Source organism: Vigna radiata, chromosome 11 (assembly GCF_000741045.1).
Source record: "Vigna radiata var. radiata cultivar VC1973A chromosome 11, Vradiata_ver6, whole genome shotgun sequence".
Lineage (NCBI taxonomy): Eukaryota > Viridiplantae > Streptophyta > Magnoliopsida > Fabales > Fabaceae > Vigna > Vigna radiata.
In genome coordinates, this window is record NC_028361.1 from 479,357 (window position 1) to 496,549 (window position 17,193).

General features: G+C 32.5%; 3 protein-coding genes across 5 annotated transcripts; all 3 read left to right on the top strand.

Moving 5' to 3' along the window:
- The first annotated feature begins 3,701 nt into the window (after positions 1-3,701).
- LOC106777057 (pectinesterase-like) lies at positions 3,702-5,841 on the top strand. The gene is made up of 2 exons (XM_014664564.2): positions 3,702-4,994; positions 5,083-5,841. Exons 1-2 carry the CDS (start codon positions 4,034-4,036, stop codon positions 5,778-5,780), a joined length of 1,659 nt encoding a protein of 552 aa, XP_014520050.1. The 5' UTR covers positions 3,702-4,033; the 3' UTR covers positions 5,781-5,841.
- A 110-nt stretch (positions 5,842-5,951) lies between these two features.
- LOC106776561 (COBRA-like protein 10) lies at positions 5,952-8,301 on the top strand. The gene is made up of 2 exons (XM_014664043.2): positions 5,952-6,771; positions 6,890-8,301. Exons 1-2 carry the CDS (start codon positions 6,075-6,077, stop codon positions 8,299-8,301), a joined length of 2,109 nt encoding a protein of 702 aa, XP_014519529.2. The 5' UTR covers positions 5,952-6,074.
- Positions 8,302-9,290: 989 nt separating this feature from the next.
- On the top strand, positions 9,291-16,884 carry LOC106777013 (homeobox-leucine zipper protein MERISTEM L1). 3 transcript variants are annotated; one of them, XM_014664511.2, is made up of 13 exons: positions 9,291-9,427; positions 9,526-9,648; positions 13,195-13,470; positions 13,559-13,676; positions 13,834-14,022; positions 14,129-14,563; positions 14,671-14,772; positions 14,873-15,073; positions 15,190-15,364; positions 15,508-15,779; positions 15,869-15,964; positions 16,050-16,424; positions 16,526-16,884. In XM_014664511.2, exons 3-12 carry the CDS (start codon positions 13,244-13,246, stop codon positions 16,413-16,415), a joined length of 2,181 nt encoding a protein of 726 aa, XP_014519997.1. In that variant the 5' UTR covers positions 9,291-9,427; positions 9,526-9,648; positions 13,195-13,243; the 3' UTR covers positions 16,416-16,424; positions 16,526-16,884. The 3 variants fall into 3 exon arrangements, with proteins under 3 accessions (XP_014519997.1, XP_014519998.1, XP_022631566.1); XM_014664512.2 differs by having other exon boundaries at positions 16,050-16,397; XM_022775845.1 differs by having other exon boundaries at positions 13,199-13,470.
- The last annotated feature ends 309 nt before the right edge of the window (positions 16,885-17,193 follow it).

A 17,193-nucleotide genomic window follows, 5' to 3' on the forward strand; every position in this document is an offset into this window, starting at 1 on the left:
ATTTTAGTGACCTTTAAAAAATAAATAAGTTTGTCATACTAATCTTATTTGTTTTTATTCTTCATTTGAATGATTTTTTTTTTCAATCATATGTGATTTTATGAGGAAAGAAGAAGGAAATTTTGCACGAGCAGTGCTTCTTTTTTTAATGACAAGACGATAAGCAAACTTAGAGTTGGAAAATAAAAAATTGTGAACCTATTAATTCATTGGAGGTCTTTAACAAAAGTTAATTGTTCAACTCACTAATAAATGTAGAAATGCATTATTATAAACAATGATTCACCTTCATGGAACAAATATATCTTAAAATTAATAATATTACTATGCTAATTTATTATATACTTAAAACTATAATTTTTCTCACTTTAATCACCTTGGTGATTTATAAAATATTTTTTTGTCACTTTAATTTTTTTTAGTTATAGAAGATCGTATTATTTTGTTTGTTTGAGATGGTAAAATGAAAGAATCATATCGTCTTAATTAATAATAGAGATTTAATTAAAAAATATAAAAAATTTAAATATAATAGAATTAAATAATTTTTTTTTTAAATTCTGTATATGAAAACATGTAAATAATGTCAATGTAAAGTAACGACATTCCTATTATTAAGTTTTTTTAAAAACACGATTTTATCTAGCTCTTTTAAAAACTTTATTCTAAGGAGAATTGGAAAAGTATTAAATTCATATAACGTTTTTTTAAAATGATAAATTACTAAAATAATTTAATGGCAAATTCAAATTAAAATATTTGACATTGAAACTTTATAAATAATAAAAAAAAGAGGTTTGAATATGACCTTATTTGATGTAGGACGATAATTTAAAAACGACAAGAAGCAAAAGAAAAATGTGCATATATTGAGAAATTGGACGCTACTGACACACTGATTGTGAATATCGGAAAGAACCTAGGAATCTTACGTACGATGGGTATGGTGAAATTAAGGGAAGAAAAATAATATTTTAAAATTCACAAATTGTGATACGTCGGCAGTAGTGAAAAAAAAAAACAAAAAAACAAAAGAGTAAAAATCCTTCTATGCAATGTTTACTCTAACAATTTTTTGATAATCTATATGTGTAATTTGTGATTAGTTTATTTTTTAAATATAAATTCAAATAAACTAATAAAATAATAATACGTATTTCGTTGTAATTAAAAAAAATTGTTAAATTATGATGATCCAAAGTTTAATAATAATGCAGTGTTTCTCGTAAGGCATCATATGCATGTCCCCTCACAACCCTGCAATAAAATCTACACCCACAAGAAAATTTTAGTTAATTTTTTCAACAATGTTAATGATAAAATATTTTTTATTTAGTAGATATTTTGTTTAAAAGAGAATTCATTATTGAGGTAAAAGTTGGAAAAAGTCCAAAATAAAGGTTGAACGATTTGTAACATTTGAACTTGTAAACCTTAATTACCAATTAAACTATATAAAAAAAAAGCAAAAGTTTAGTTTTTTGAGCACAGCGTTAACAATTATAGAAATTTTGTTCTCCTCAAAAGCATATGTCTATTTTATATCAAATCATGTTTAAATTAATTAGATTTCTTTCGAAGGAATTGATATTGTCTACTTGGTCAACTAAGATACATTTTCGTGAGAATAATTAAAAAAATTGTTTGCTTTTACGATAATTGAATCTATTAACTTTCAATTCAAATGCTTTAAAAATAAGTTTATACATTTTAATTACATGATTTTTCGTTTAGTATAGTTTCATAGAGATACAATAATATATATTTATCAATTTAAAATTTTATGCTGTTTGATTAATATTCTTTTTATTTTGTTAACTCATACTGAATATTAAATTTTGTCTTAGTCAAATTCTTAAATTAAGATTTAAGTTATACGACAAAGTTGTAAGTAAAACATGTCCGTTTGTTACTCTAACAATCTAAATTTGAGATATATAAAATTTTGTGAGTAAAAAATAATTATTAACTCGTTTTACAAATAATTTTGTAATATTAAATTAAATTTAAAATTTAAAAAATATATTTTAATTGAATAACTTTTATGTTTTATATATAAACATTTCTTTATTTATTAAATAATATAAAAACCTTATGAAATTAATATCATTCAAAAACAAAACATTAAAATAGTGAGTTTATGAGTCTTTTATTTCAATAATGTTTAACTTTATCATTTTTATATAATATGATTATGATAAATAGATAAATTCTACATAATTTTGATATCATATAAAAAATAAATTTTACATATAATTTAACCGTACATAATTAACTTCGTAAAGTAATTTTGCAGTTATTTATACACTATAAATTCAAAAATTTAATTTTTTTTTTAATATAAGATTTCAACAAAATATTTAAAAATTTAACTAGCATGATGCGATACCCTTGAAACAAATCAGTCTTCTCTTGCATTACATATGTTTTAAGAAAATATTTATAAGATTTTGTAACTTATTCTTTTAATTTTTATAAATACATGCAATTTATTAAATTATATAAAAATAAAAATAATAAAAGAGAAATCGATATTGTATTAAACTTAAAATCACTAATATCAACCTTTAGAAAATATGATGGTTGAAAAGATAAAAAAGAGAGTCTAATATGCACTCTTGGAATGTACATGACATGTTCATAGGCTTGCATACGAGGACTGTCGGTCATCCTTTTTAATAATGTTGAAGTTTTAAACATAAGTTGAAATATAAAAAAATCAAGATATATTTGGATAATATAAGAGTTGTTTTAAATACCTTAAACTAACATCTAAGTATATAAATCAGATGAGATGAGCTTTGAGTAGGGTTCATCGTGCTCATAAACTATTTTTCGAAACAAAGTAAATTATATAAAAAATGACACGATTGGCATATATAATTAATTGATACAGGTGCAATAAAATAATAAAAAAATAATAATGAAATATTTGAGAAAAATATATTCATAGATAAATAACGCTTAAAAAGGTAAAGTTGTAAATTTTTAGGAAATTTATCTTTATTAGTAAAAATACGTTAGAGATGGTTGAATACACAAATATATTAGATGTTAATAGCTTGGAGATTTTTTTTTTTATTTTTTTATAGAAACAACACAATAAGCTAGTGTTAATTTCTAGTACACCTTTAGAAAATTTGAAACCCTATTAAAAATAAATTAATTTATTTGTTTGTGATTATACTTCATCTTGTTTATTTTGTACACATATTATATCATTATACAGAAACATTGTACAAGCATAATGATTAGGTATTTGAAGAAATATGCTGTGGACAAGTTATTCCATATAACTTTTTAAAATCTACAGAAATTAGGTGATTCAGATCGTGCTCATTGACTTTAAAAAGTTACCATTTGTTCCATATTTGAACACCTTTTTAAAACGGAAAAAGTATTTTTACCAATTTTTTTTAATAATTTTTTTATAATATTGTAATTAGTTTGTTTTAAATATTTTTTTAAATATAAATTTAAATAAATCAATAAAATAATGACACATATCTCATCATAAAAAAAAATTATTAAAAAATATGATCAAAATATCATCGTCTTTTTAAAAATGACTTTTGTAAGCTCACTTATAAAATCTTATAATTATTACAAAGAAATATGCATATACATATATATATATATATATATATATATATATAATTTATACAATCAAAAGAAAAGAATCTCATGTTTTACCACTCAGTATTGTTGTAGCGTCTTCTTCCTTCAGATCTTTTGTTATCCTCCTCATCATGAACTTTGCAGCATCTACTGATCGGATAATAAAGGAGTGGTATTTTGCAAACTGGGGGGCCTGCAACTGATGTTTCTTGTTCAATCGGGAAAAAGTATTTATTAGGTGAAGTAAAAAAAAAAAAAAAGTTATAAGAAAGTCCATACTTGCATCACTGTAAAACTAAAGTCAGAAGCAAGTCACATGGTATCCTCGTTAATTAAGAACGAGTGGTTGAATTCATCCGACTATAAGTACGGTGAAGCAAAGAACAGATAAGCAAGAGCAGACACACGGAGAAGCATGGCAACACACCAATCTCTGTTAGACAACCCTAGAAAATCCGTTTCCAAAACTACATGCTTAATCTTCTCTCTAGCTGTTGTGCTAACTTCATCAGCTCTTATTGCTTCCTATCTCACAAAACCTTCCCCCTTATTCAACCATGGCATCTCTCGCCGTGTTTGTGATCATGCAATTCATCCTTCAGCCTGCTTGGCACATGTCATGGAAGTCGTACAAGATCCGAAGTTCGGTGCCACACAAAACCACAGATTCGGATTGCTGCAATCCTTTTTAATGAAATCCACGTCACACATTGAGAGAGTGATAGGGGCAGCCAACGCTATGAGGGTGAGGATGAACAGTCCAGGAGAAGAAGCCGCCATGCAGGATTGCGTGGAGCTGATGGAGTTGTCCTTGGACAGAGTTTGGGACTCAAAGGCCAGCCTAACCAAAGGGACGACTGATTCGGCGCAAGATGCCCACACTTGGCTAAGCAGCGTGCTCACTAATCATGTAACTTGCTTGGACGGACTGAAGGGGCGAGCTCGACGGCTGATGGAGGCAGAGGTTCAGGACTTGATATCGAGAGCAAGAAGCTCTTTAGCCATGTTCGTTGCTGTTTTGCCTCCAAATCCAGAGGTTGAAGTCGTGTCGCTAAATGGGAAGTTTCCGTCATGGGTGAGAAGCAAGGATCGGAGGCTGTTAGAGTCTTCAGCCGGAGAGATCAAGGCGAACGTTGTGGTGGCTCAGGACGGGACTGGTGACTTTTTTACTGTTGCTGAAGCTTTGGCCACGGTACCCAATAAAAGCAAGAAGAGGTATATTATTCATGTGAAGAACGGAACATATTTTGAGAAACTTGAAATTGGTAAGAAACAGAAGAACGTCATGCTGGTGGGTGACAGCATGGATTTAACTATAATCACCGGAAACGTGAGCGTCACCAAAGAAACGGGCACCTTTCACACTGCTACTGTTGGTATGGATCTTCTTTTTTTTAGAAAAGAAAATTTTGTACACCTATTGGGCCTATTAAAACTTAACCTGTTAATAATGGGTTTTTGCAGCGGCGGTTGGGGATGGGTTCATAGCCCAAGATATTTGGTTTAAAAATTTTGCAGGCGCAGAAAAGCACCAGGCAGTTGCACTTCGCGTGGGCGCTGATCAATCCGTGATAAATCGTTGCCGCGTGGACGCATATCAAGACACGCTCTACGTCCATTCCAACAGACAGTTCTACCGCGACTCCTACGTTAAGGGCACCGTTGACTTCATTTTTGGAAACGCAGCTGCCGTCTTCCAGAACTGTACGCTGGAGGCCCAAAAGCCCATGAAAGGTCAGAAAAACATGGTGACAGCCCAATCACGAACAGATCCAAACCAAAACACAGGAATTTCAATTCAACAGTGTAACATCTCCCCCAGCGAGGATCTTAGGCCCGTCATAGGGTCTTTCAAAACATATTTGGGCCGCCCGTGGCAGAACTTCTCGAGGACTGTTGTTATGCAATCCTTTCTGGACGAGCATATTGACCCAGAGGGATGGTCGGAATGGGATGAGAAACATAAAAGCTATTTGGAAACCCTGTATTATGGAGAGTACATGAACAGAGGACCTGGTGCCGGTACCGGTGGAAGAGTGAATTGGACCGGTTACCACATCATCACAAGTGCGGCCGTAGCCAACCAGTTCACGGTGAAAAACCTCATCCAAGGCGATGTTTGGTTGAAGAACACTGGGGTCAACTACATTGAAGGTCTATAAATGTTGCCTATGTGCTTCTATGTATCTAATGCCATTATCCAATAAAACGGTGTTTCGGAAATTCTGTTTACACAAACTTTTTACTAGCTTTCTAATGCATGATATCATATATATATATAAAATAAACTCCTTTTTATCTTGACCTTCGTAAAAATAATTAATATTTGAAATTAAGCGTATAGATAATAAAGAGTATTTTTTATACCATAGTGTGACGTGGTGAGTTCTAAAATAGAGATTTGAAAATGGAGTTTAGTCATTATCTCCGCCAAATTCATCGCAGACTTAAGGCTGATGTTGCAGTGTGACTTATTCTTCACCCATTTTTGGAGTTTCCATGCACTTCACTTCCTTTCTCTACAGAACACTACTTCTCACTCTCTATATCACCACATCCATTTCTCTTTTCTTCTTCGACCTCGCAAACAAGAGGGCATGGCGAACACGTCATTATCATCAGTAGCAGCGATAGTAGCATTGTTGGTTTCATGTGGAATATTAATTCAGGAGTGCGAGGGCCAGGGCCAGCAAGCCAAGGCTTTGCCTCCAGCAGGGGAAACTTGTAACGGGATTTTCATTTCCTATGACTTTCTCAAACGAACAAAAGAATACCCTCACGTGAAGAATGTGACGGCGCAGTCCTGGGCCTTCAGTTCCACCGCATCAGTTCTCAACACAGGTAAAGAAGTATTTAAGGCGTGGAAGTTGTTCATAGAGTTTCAACATGACGAGATTCTTGTCTCCGTCAGCGGAGGCAATATAGAAGAAGCAACTGAGTTCCCCGCTTCGGTAGGAAATGGCACTACCTTTGTCGGAGCTTCTCAGCCAGACTTGGATAGCGCAATCAACACAGCTCAAGATTTAACCCAGATCCAAGCCGTCATCGACCTTACCGGTACCCAGTTTGGAGTAAAGCCCCCTACGGTTCCTATGCCAAAAACCATCAAGTTGGTAAATGACGGTTACAAATGCCCCAAACCAACCACCCACAGTGAGTACTATTATGATTCTCCAATTTGAATCATCATTTATAATAAGCTTTTGTCGATAGAAAATATATGGTTTGTTTTGAAAAATGTAACCTAACTACAGAGAATCATGTGGCACAGAGAGTTCAATGTACGCGTGCTGCAAAAAGGACCCTAAAGCCAAGATTTCAGTTGCTAAGAAGACAAAATTCTTGGGACGGCAAAAAGGGGATCTTCTGATATCCTATGACGTTACTCAAGTGTATGACGATAATTATTTTGTTCAGGTGACGATGGATAACGAACACTTTTTGGGACGGTTGGATAATTGGAACTTGACGTGGGAGTGGACAAGAGGGGAATTTATATACTCCATGAAAGGTGCTTTCACACGTGAGATAGAGTCCCTAAGTTGCATCAATGGTGAGGCAGGAAAGTATTACGCGGGCTTGGATTTCTCTAAAGTGCTTAATTGTCAGAAGAATCCTATAGTGAGTGATTTGCCTTCAGAGAAATATAACGACAGTGAACTTGGAAAGATACCTAACTGTTGCAGAGATGGAAATCTTTTACCCATCCTTATGGACCCTAGCAAATCCAAGTCTGCTTTTACAATGCAAGTCTACAAAATTCCACCTGATTTAAACAAAACGGCAATTTACCCTCCTGAGAAATGGCAAATAACGGGCATTCTGAATCCACACTACAAATGTGGGTTACCCAGAAGAGTGGAGCCTGTTCGATTTCCAGACACCAGGGGACTCAAAGCAGAGGTTATTGCCATTTCAAGCTGGCAAATAGTCTGCAATATCACTAAGCCAACCAGAAGGAACACTCGCTGTTGTGTTTCTTTCTCCTCTTATTACAATGACTCCGTAGTCCCTTGCAACACCTGTGCCTGTGGCTGTGATTCTACAAATACCAAAAAATGCAATCCCAATTCTCCGGCAATGCTTCTTCCTGCAGAAGCTCTTCTTATACCCTTTGAAAACAGGTCCGCAAAGACGGTTGCTTGGGCCAAAATGAAGCATTTTACGATTCCCAAAAGATTACCCTGTGCTGACAACTGCGGAGTCAGCATAAACTGGCATGTGGTTTCCGACTACAAAGGTGGGTGGAGTGCTCGAATCACCATGTTCAACTGGATGACTACCCAGTTTGAGAATTGGTTCACCGCCCTCCAATTCAAGAAGACTCCTCGCGGCTACCAAGCAGCATATTCTTTTAATGCCACAACCATTCCAAAGCTCAACCATACTATTTTCTTGCAAGGATTTATCGGAGCAAACTATCTTATAGCTTTGGACAACAAATCAAACCCACATGTTCCCGGAAAACAACAATCCATTATTTCCTTTACCAAGAAGTATTCACCAAATATCAAAATTGCAAAAGGAGATGGCTTCCCTTCCAAGGTCATTTTTAACGGCGAAGAGTGTTCCCTTCCTACCAGATTCCCTGTCAAAAGTGGAAACCAACCTAATGTTGTTGTAGATTTAGCATACCAACTCTTGTTTTTCGCTTTAGCTTTTACAATCACTCAACTGCTGTAACATGATCCTATTCTTATGAACAGTTCCATTAGACAGGTTTATGTTATGTGTGCAGCGTTCTTTTAACCTCTCTGTCAAAAAATGGTATAAAAACGTAACTATGTAATGACAGTTAAGACAAAATTGAGTAATAATACCAGAGAAAACCATTAAACATGTTTTTAATATTCAAACCATTTTAAACAATTGTATCTCATTTTTAAATTAAGTTATATATTTACGTTCTGTTCCTCTGTTTTGTAAAAGTTATATATCATTGGATTTCAAGATGGAAAAGTGCTGAAAATGTGTAAAACGAGATTAAAATCACGAAAAAAAATAAAACAAAATAGTTAGAAAGGAAGTAAACATAATAATGATAATAAATTTTCTTTCCTTAATCTATTATATATAAATAATAATTATAATAAAATATATTAAAATATTTTCTAATTTATTAAATAATCATATAATTTATAAATTTTTATAATTTTTTCTACTTTTTATTTCCTACCATTTTCCGTTAAATAATTTCACTTTCACGTTCTTTTATCTTAATTCACTCTTTCAAATATATTTTTTAATCAAAACACAAGTTAAACTATCATTCTTAATACATGTTGTCATAACTGAAATGTTACGAACACAAATCTTAAATGTAAAATAGAGGTTGCTGTCGTCCTAATTTATGAAGAAAAACTAGGAAAAAAATATGGTTTACGAAATCGGATTAAGTCCGAGAATTGGTTAGATGGTGGAAAAGATAAACCCTTTAATTAGGTGTATAAAAATATTGTAATTTTAAAAATAATGGTATAATATAAGGTTGATTTAATGATAAAAGTGGAAAGAAGTTACGTGTTGAAGTATTTTGACATAATAATTATATTTTGAAAAATTGAAATGAAAAAAGGGAAGTGAATATGAGAGTAGAGTAAGTTAGTGTGTGAAGTATGGATATCTAACTATCTATCTACTTCATAAATGCTTTTACACCATCTGCTCTGCAATAACTCCATGCTGCCAAACCTCTCCAACACAACCTCTAACCTTCTATTTATTCATTTCATCTTCTCTTTCTCTTCCTGCTTTCTTCTTTCACTTTGGCCCACACAAACGCCATTGCCACTCCTTCACTTTTCTTCAGGTTCACTTTCTTTGCTTTATCTTCGCTAATTTCTCATTCACATTCAAATGCTTTTACTTCACTCATTCTTTTGCTACTATGTTAATCTCAAATGATAGGGGCATGAAGTGATGCAGAGACACCGACATGCGATAGACCACCACCAATGTTTTTATCACTTTCGTCTTTACCAAGGCTTGGTCGGAAAACAAAACACTTCATTCATTGCAATCATCTTCCAGGTCATCACTCAATTTCTTAATTTCTAATTCTCTCTTATTTTCCCATCTTTTTATTTACTTATTTACTTTCACTCTTATTCTCATTTATTTTCTGTTAAAAGAAAATTCTAACCCTCTTACAAATAATCTTACTTTCTTTTTGTATGGAAAGTATTAAATGAATTTTATATATTTTTAGAAAAATAATTTGCACCAAGATATAACATTTTTATTTTCACCCAAAAAGATTAAACATTGTTCCTGACATATCCGTCCACTATAAAGATATTTAAAAAATTGCAATAAATAGTTTAGGAAAAGGTATTGTTTAGATAATATTAAATCCATTTTATTAAAGTTACCATTTATTGATATTAAGTATATTTATATTCTTTAAACGATAAATAACTTAATAAATTTTTATTTTTACTTAACCAGTATTTTTTAGCAGTTCCATTCCAAATTAGTATACCTTCTTTGTCAACCTTTATTGTAATTTACACTTTGACTATAGATTGAATTTGTGTAATGCTGTATCTTCGAACAAAATTTTCCCATGTTTTCTTGACCTATGAAATTACCATGGCATTTAAAACTTTGAACTAATAACACTTAAATTTGGAATTTTAATGAAGTCATTTTAGAATTAATAATCATGCGTTGCATAATTACTACCCTTTTATCTTCAAATAGTAATGTGATTAGGAACTCTTGTTATCATTCTCTTAATTACCATTCTCTTATTTTTATCCTTCGTATAACTTCTATTATTATTATTATTATTAATATAATAATAATAATAGAAATACTATTATCATCAGCATATTTTTCATTTAAATTAATTTGACCTAGCCCAACCCATTACTTAATTAAATGACTAAAAATGAATTTCAATTCAACTTAAAATTATAGTTCTACACTCTAATTTAACAATAATACAAAGACAAAGGATACGCTTTCTTTTAATAAATTATGCTAGAATTTTAGTTTAACGTGTACAAAAGCTTCAGACTATCTCAGTAAAAAGGTTGTTTAAAGTTAAACTATATTATCAAAGTAAAAATCATATTAAATAAGAAAGTAAAAGATTAAATTTTTTAACTAATGTAAGACTTTAAAGTGTAAGCTGCTTAAATCTAACATGTTAGTATACTGAAAATTAAAACAAGCAACTCTTTTTAAGCACTTATTCACGACGCTCTGCTATACTCAAATGAAAGCATTGAAAAGAAAATTAAATACATATGATATTTTTCAAATTTAAAAATAGTCAGTACATTTTCCTTTTTTCAACTATATGAACATTAACATAAGAAGGTATTGTAAGAAATTTTAAATTATTCCTTGGATTTTTATTCGATAAACATTAAGATCTTATATCTTATATAAAGTATTCAAATTCTCCCATGTTCCAAAAATCGTATTGAGCTGTTTTGTTTCTTGAAGACGTAGTGGTTATTTATACATCGTATTTTCTTGAAATATTTTTTTATCGGTGTACAAGTTAAATAACATTTAATGAACATTTACTTAAATGGTTGCAGTCACCTAAAAATATAAATGTAATAAATTTATCAGTTTTTAGCAAGTAAAATAGTAAATGTTAACAATTTTGTCCTTTATTACAAATGAAGATACTTATTACTCCCTTTTTGTCAATATTTTTAAACCATATATCTGGATGACTTCTTATTTTGTTTCATAACTATTATTTTTTAATTCCACCATTAACAGTTAATTAATGAACTTTTTAGAAAATGAAAGTAGATAAAATGTTAGCAAAATATCTTTTAGAGAACCAGTTTAACCACAAACTATTTACTATTGTTTCATTTTGAGTTTATCTATTTTGGTGATTGTGTTTTGTTTTTTCTCCTATTTTAATATTGGAGGGTTGAATCTACAACTTTTCTTATCTTTTATGAAAAACATGAGAATATTAAAAATATTTTATTAAAATAGGTTGAGTTTCAAGTAGATATATAATAGATAGTTATTACATAAAAAAAATGAGTTTGTACATTTTTCTCTTATTTTTCTATATTGTTTATTTCTATTAAACTTTTAAACGTTAATTACACATCAATTTTTCATAAATTTTCTCTCAAGTATGATTTCACATACATTACAAATTTATCTCAAATATATTCTACCAATGAGTCGCTTATTCATATGACACTTTTACATATGGTATCATTGTTGAATGAGTAATAATATCATGACATATTTTTACATTCATTTGACACGACATACAAGAATAATATGATCCAGAAAGTATAAAAGTTTTGTAGTTTTTCAAGAAAGAAAAGAGTAAAAAATAAGAAAAGATAGTGTCAAATGAATGTAAAAAATTTAAGTGTGTCAAAAAATCATTTCTCTTGTTGAATTTTCTCGATAGATAACCAAAAAGGAAAATGATATTTTGACACCATTTTTTGACACCATTTTGACACTGCACACGTGTCAAAATGTGATTGGACGATTTCAAATTAAAAAAAAACAAATTTTGGTTTTTCTCTTCCAAATATACCATTGTCTCAACTTTTTTAATTTGAAATCGTCCAATCACATTCACATTTTGACACGTGTGCAGTGTCAAAATGGTGTCAAAAAATGGTGTTAAAATATCATTTTCCAACCAAAAAACACAACTAAAAATGAAAGAAAATAATTGCATATATCAGAGTAAGTTCTCAATGTAATGTATGTAACACATACACATAGATTCTCTATAGAACTAGAGAAATGCTATGACAAAATGTTGCAAAGATGGTTAATAAAACATCATGTAAGACGGTAGACAATTAAATTAATTTAACATTGCTATATATGTTTTCTAATGGTCAATCTTTCTATAAATCATTATTTAAAATCAACGTATCACATTAATTATTAAAAAAATATTTTATATTTTTAAACAGTATATTTAAATAATTAATATATGAAGAAAGAATAAAAGTGGTGAAATTGTAATTTAATCTTCAATCTTCTTGAGAGTGAGGAAGAGAATTCCGAACAAAAAGTAAAATAAAATGTATCAAAAAGAATAATCAGGGGCTAAAATAATTAAAGGTGTTTTTGATAAAAAAAAAGTACTAAGAATAATTAGGAAAGAATCTTACAAGAAAAGAAAAAAGAATTATTAAAACAATTTTTTATAATCATGGATTGATGAACTATTAATTACTGACGTATTAAACAAAGATATTTGTCTTTTTGTATTCTTAACTCTACTCACAATTTTGGTGTCCATGTATATGGACACTGACAAATTGGTATTTATATTTTTTTATTTGAGATATTAATGTCTTTATTATTTTTAATATATTTTATATTATTATAATTTGAAAGAAATAGATTGCTCATTTATTATACCAAAAATATTAAATATTTACCTTACCTAGTTATGAACATTTAATGTATTAAACTTTTAACGTACTCAGCATATTAATGTTTATAAAATATATTCTTACGGGCACTTGACTCAGGGGTACACGATATATATATATGCTACTTCTTGCTCTCGGCATCTTTGCTCGTGTTAAATGTTTTTGAATTCCTGTGTAGGCAGAGTAGAGAAGAAGCTCGTGGCTCCTTAACTTGAAGATTCAAGTCAATGTTTCACACAAACATGTTTGATTCTCACCCTAACATGCTTGATATGTCACCCCACAAAACTACTTTCTCTGAGACTGACCTGGGAAAGCCCAGAGATGATGAATATGAGACCAAGTCTGGCACTGACATGGACGCTCCTTCCGGCGACGATCAAGACCCCAACCCAAGACCCAGAAAGAAGGGTTACCGTCGCCACACACAGCGCCAGATAGAAGAAATGGAAGCGTAATCACTCTTATATTTATCACTCTTTACATAACATCGTATATGTTTTCTTACTTGCTGTTTTTCTTTTTCACTTCACTTTTGTCAGCTTCTTCAAGCAGTGTCCTCACCCTGATGACAAGCAAAGGAAAGAGCTAAGCCGGGATTTGGGGTTAGAGCCTTTGCAAGTCAAGTTTTGGTTCCAAAACAAGCGCACCCAGATGAAGGTAATTAAGTAAAAGAAAGAGAGAGAGACTCTAAACAACATATACCTTTACATTGGTTGTATATATATTGATGAACCTCTGCAGTATATAGTTAATCTGTTTTCTTTAAATGAGATTCAAGCTGTAACAGTCTTTTTAAATTATGCTGGCGGTGTAGACTCAGCATGAACGACATGAAAATTCTATTCTGAAGGCCGAAAACGAAAAGCTTCGCGCTGAGAACAACAGGTACAAGGAGGCCCTAACCAATGCTACATGCCCCAACTGTGGAGGCCCAGCTGCCCTTGGAGAAATGTCCTTCGACGAACAGCACTTGAGGATTGAGAACGCTCGGTTAAGAGAAGAGGTACGTCGGATACGGTGCATGGTGTAAGAGATTATTCAGTGTTTCTTTTCTTCTTCAGCATATAACCAATTTTCTTCTTGCATGGAAAAAAAAAAAAAATCTTTAGATTGATAGGATTTCAGGAATTGCGGCCAAGTACGTTGGAAAGCCTGTGACGTCTTCGTACTCCAACCTTTCATCACTCAACAACAATCACATGCCTGTCGGTAACTATGGAGCACAGTCAGGCACGGTAGGAGAAATGTACGGTGGAAGTGACCTTTTTAGGTCACTCCCAGCTCCAGCTGATGCTGACAAGCCCATGATCGTGGAGCTTGCTGTTGCAGCAATGGAGGAACTCACAAGACTAGCTCAGGCCGGAGACTCTTTATGGGTCCCCGGGAACCACCACTCTGAGATTCTGAATGAAGAAGACTATTTGAGGACTTTCCCTAATAGGGGTTTAGGTCCCAAACCTCTGGGCTTGAGATCTGAAGCTTCAAGGGAATCTGTGGTGGTCATCATGAATCACATTAACCTGATTGATATCCTTATGGATGTGGTGAGTGATAATCAAACAAAGCTCGGTACAATCTGTGCTCCGGTGGTATATATTATAATTTGTAAAGCTAAAGACTTGAGAATGACATTCATTGTTGTCGGTTTCAGAACCAATGGTCAACTATGTTTTGCGGTATTGTCTCAAGAGCATTGACCCTTGAAGTCCTTTCAACTGGAGTAGCAGGAAACTACAATGGAGCCTTGCAAGTGGTACTCATCTTTCTACCTTTTTTTATCTTGTACAGTTAACAAATAACCTTTATTTCTTATTTTTCAAGAATGTGATTAAAGTTGTTCTTTAATGTTGTAGATGTCAGCCGAGTTCCAAGTCCCTTCACCGCTTGTTCCTACTCGTGAGAACTATTTCGTAAGGTACTGTAAGCAGCAACCAGATGGGATATGGGCGGTGGTGGATGTTTCTTTGGATAATCTGCGACCCAGTACGATGTCAAGAAGCCAAAGAAGACCCTCTGGATGTTTAATTCAAGAATTGCCAAATGGTTACTCCAAGGTAGAAAAACACATTTTCTAGCTTTATATTTCCACGGTTTATGATATGAAGGCAACATTCCAATAAAACAGAACTATAATTTAATCTGTTGCTGCCTTCTTCTTCTTACATATTAGGTCACATGGATCGAACATGTAGAAGTGGATGACAGGGCGGTTCATAGCATATATAAAACCCTAGTTAATTCCGGTCTCGCCTTTGGAGCTAAACGCTGGGTGGCTACATTAGACAGACAATGCGAACGTCTTGCCAGTTCAATGGCCAACAACATACCAGCAGGGAATCTCTGTGGTATGTGTTTATCAACTTAATTTTTTAAGCCCCTTCAATAATACTTATTTTAAGATCGGTTTGGCTGTTAATATAAGATGTTCATATACTCAAATAGATGAGTAGAGTGTGACCTTGTTTCCAATATCCTTAAAAAAATGCAGTGATAACCAGTGCCGAGGGAAGAAAAAGTATGCTGAAGCTGGCAGAAAGAATGGTCATTAGCTATTGCACTGGTGTAGGTGCTTCTACTGCACATGCTTGGACAACACTATCCGCAACTGGATGTGATGACGTGAGGGTCATGACTAGAAAGAGCACTGATGAACCTGGCAGACCACCCGGCATAGTGCTGAGTGCAGCCACTTCTTTCTGGCTCCCAGTTCCTCCAAAGAGGGTTTTTGATTTCCTACGCGATGAAAACTCAAGAAATGAGGTATCCAGTACTTACATCTTTTATATCCATGTTATAAGATAACTAGCGATATAACTATATATTCATACCTCAATTGAATACATTCACAGTGGGACATTCTTTCTAATGGGGGTCTAGTTCAAGAATTGGCACACATAGCAAATGGCCGTGATCCTGGCAACTGTGTCTCCCTACTTCGAGTCAACGTAAGTTGCTGCTATAGCATTTTTTTGGGGTAAATCTCATGATACATGAGATATAAGCTGACACTTTGTTTGATATATGGTGCAGAGTTCAAATTCAAGCCAAAGTAATATGCTGATACTTCAAGAGAGTTGCACTGATTCTACTGGGTCATATGTAGTTTATGCTCCTGTGGATATTGTAGCTATGAATGTAGTATTGGGTGGAGGGGATCCAGATTATGTTGCCCTGCTTCCCTCGGGCTTTGCTATTCTTCCTGATGGGCCTGGAATGAATGGTGGGTCAATACTTGAAGTTGGATCAGGAGGTTCTCTACTCACAGTTGCCTTTCAGATCTTGGTTGATTCAGCCCCAACAGCAAAACTATCTTTGGGTTCAGTTGCTACTGTTAACAGCCTAATTAAGTGCACAGTTGAAAGGATCAAGGTGGCAGTGGTACGTGACAACACATAATTTCACATGGTAATCAAATTAACTATTTGGAAGTTTTAATTAAGGGTGATGTGATGTTGACTTAAATCATTAAAAATGGCTTTCTGATACTGTTGTTTTCCTTTGTGCAGTGTTATAACAATTAAGGGTAGTAGAGTTGAAATTAACAAGCTGAGAATGGTGCCTATTTCGTTTTCAGAAGAGGGAAAGAAGTCAATGAACGCACCTCGGCGAATCACTTCAATGGTAGAACTAGGAAGAATCTTAGGTTCGGGTATTGACTTTCACTGATGAAAAACTAAAATAGTTCCATCCAGCTTTTAATATTTTATAACTTAGAATAACTGCAAATTTTCATGTTCGCTATTTATTTTTAGTGCAGTATTTGTAGGCCTAAGCAAACTTTTCTCAAGTGGGGTTATGTTCACTTTCTCTATATTGTATTGTAAACTAAACCAAATTTTCGTCTATTTATCAACTCTTCTTTTAACGTTGCCGACTATGTTTTTACTCATTGCCTATACGTTTTACTATAAATACATGCTTCAAAATTTCCATCATCTAAGATATGTTGATGCAAAAGATTTTCACGATCAATTATTAAAGAAACTACTGATCAAAAATCTCTATCTGAAAATTCTTTCAGTGAATATTCATTTGCAAGTATGATGCATTGACTTCGCTTACCTTGGTGCAAACTACTTAAAATTTTCCGTTAACTAAGACAAAGAATAAGATACATTTTTATATTCATTTGAAAAAGTGTAAACTTTTCTCTTTCTTTAAAAAATGAAACTCA

What these genes read in the sequence shown, in the direction of transcription:
- LOC106777057 (XM_014664564.2), top strand. Translation starts at nt 4,034, where the DNA reads ATGGCAACACACCAATCTCTGTTAGACAACCCTAGAAAATCCGTTTCC. An exon ending in CTTTCACACTGCTACTGTTG is followed by an intron (nt 4,995 to 5,082) that starts GTATGGATCTTC and finishes GGGTTTTTGCAG; the next exon opens with CGGCGGTTGGGGATGGGTTC.
- LOC106776561 (XM_014664043.2), top strand. Translation starts at nt 6,075, where the DNA reads ATGTTGCAGTGTGACTTATTCTTCACCCATTTTTGGAGTTTCCATGCA. An exon ending in CCCCAAACCAACCACCCACA is followed by an intron (nt 6,772 to 6,889) that starts GTGAGTACTATT and finishes CATGTGGCACAG; the next exon opens with AGAGTTCAATGTACGCGTGC.
- LOC106777013 (XM_014664511.2), top strand. Translation starts at nt 13,244, where the DNA reads ATGTTTCACACAAACATGTTTGATTCTCACCCTAACATGCTTGATATG. An exon ending in ACAAGCGCACCCAGATGAAG is followed by an intron (nt 13,677 to 13,833) that starts GTAATTAAGTAA and finishes CTGGCGGTGTAG; the next exon opens with ACTCAGCATGAACGACATGA. An exon ending in ATGAAAACTCAAGAAATGAG is followed by an intron (nt 15,780 to 15,868) that starts GTATCCAGTACT and finishes ATACATTCACAG; the next exon opens with TGGGACATTCTTTCTAATGG.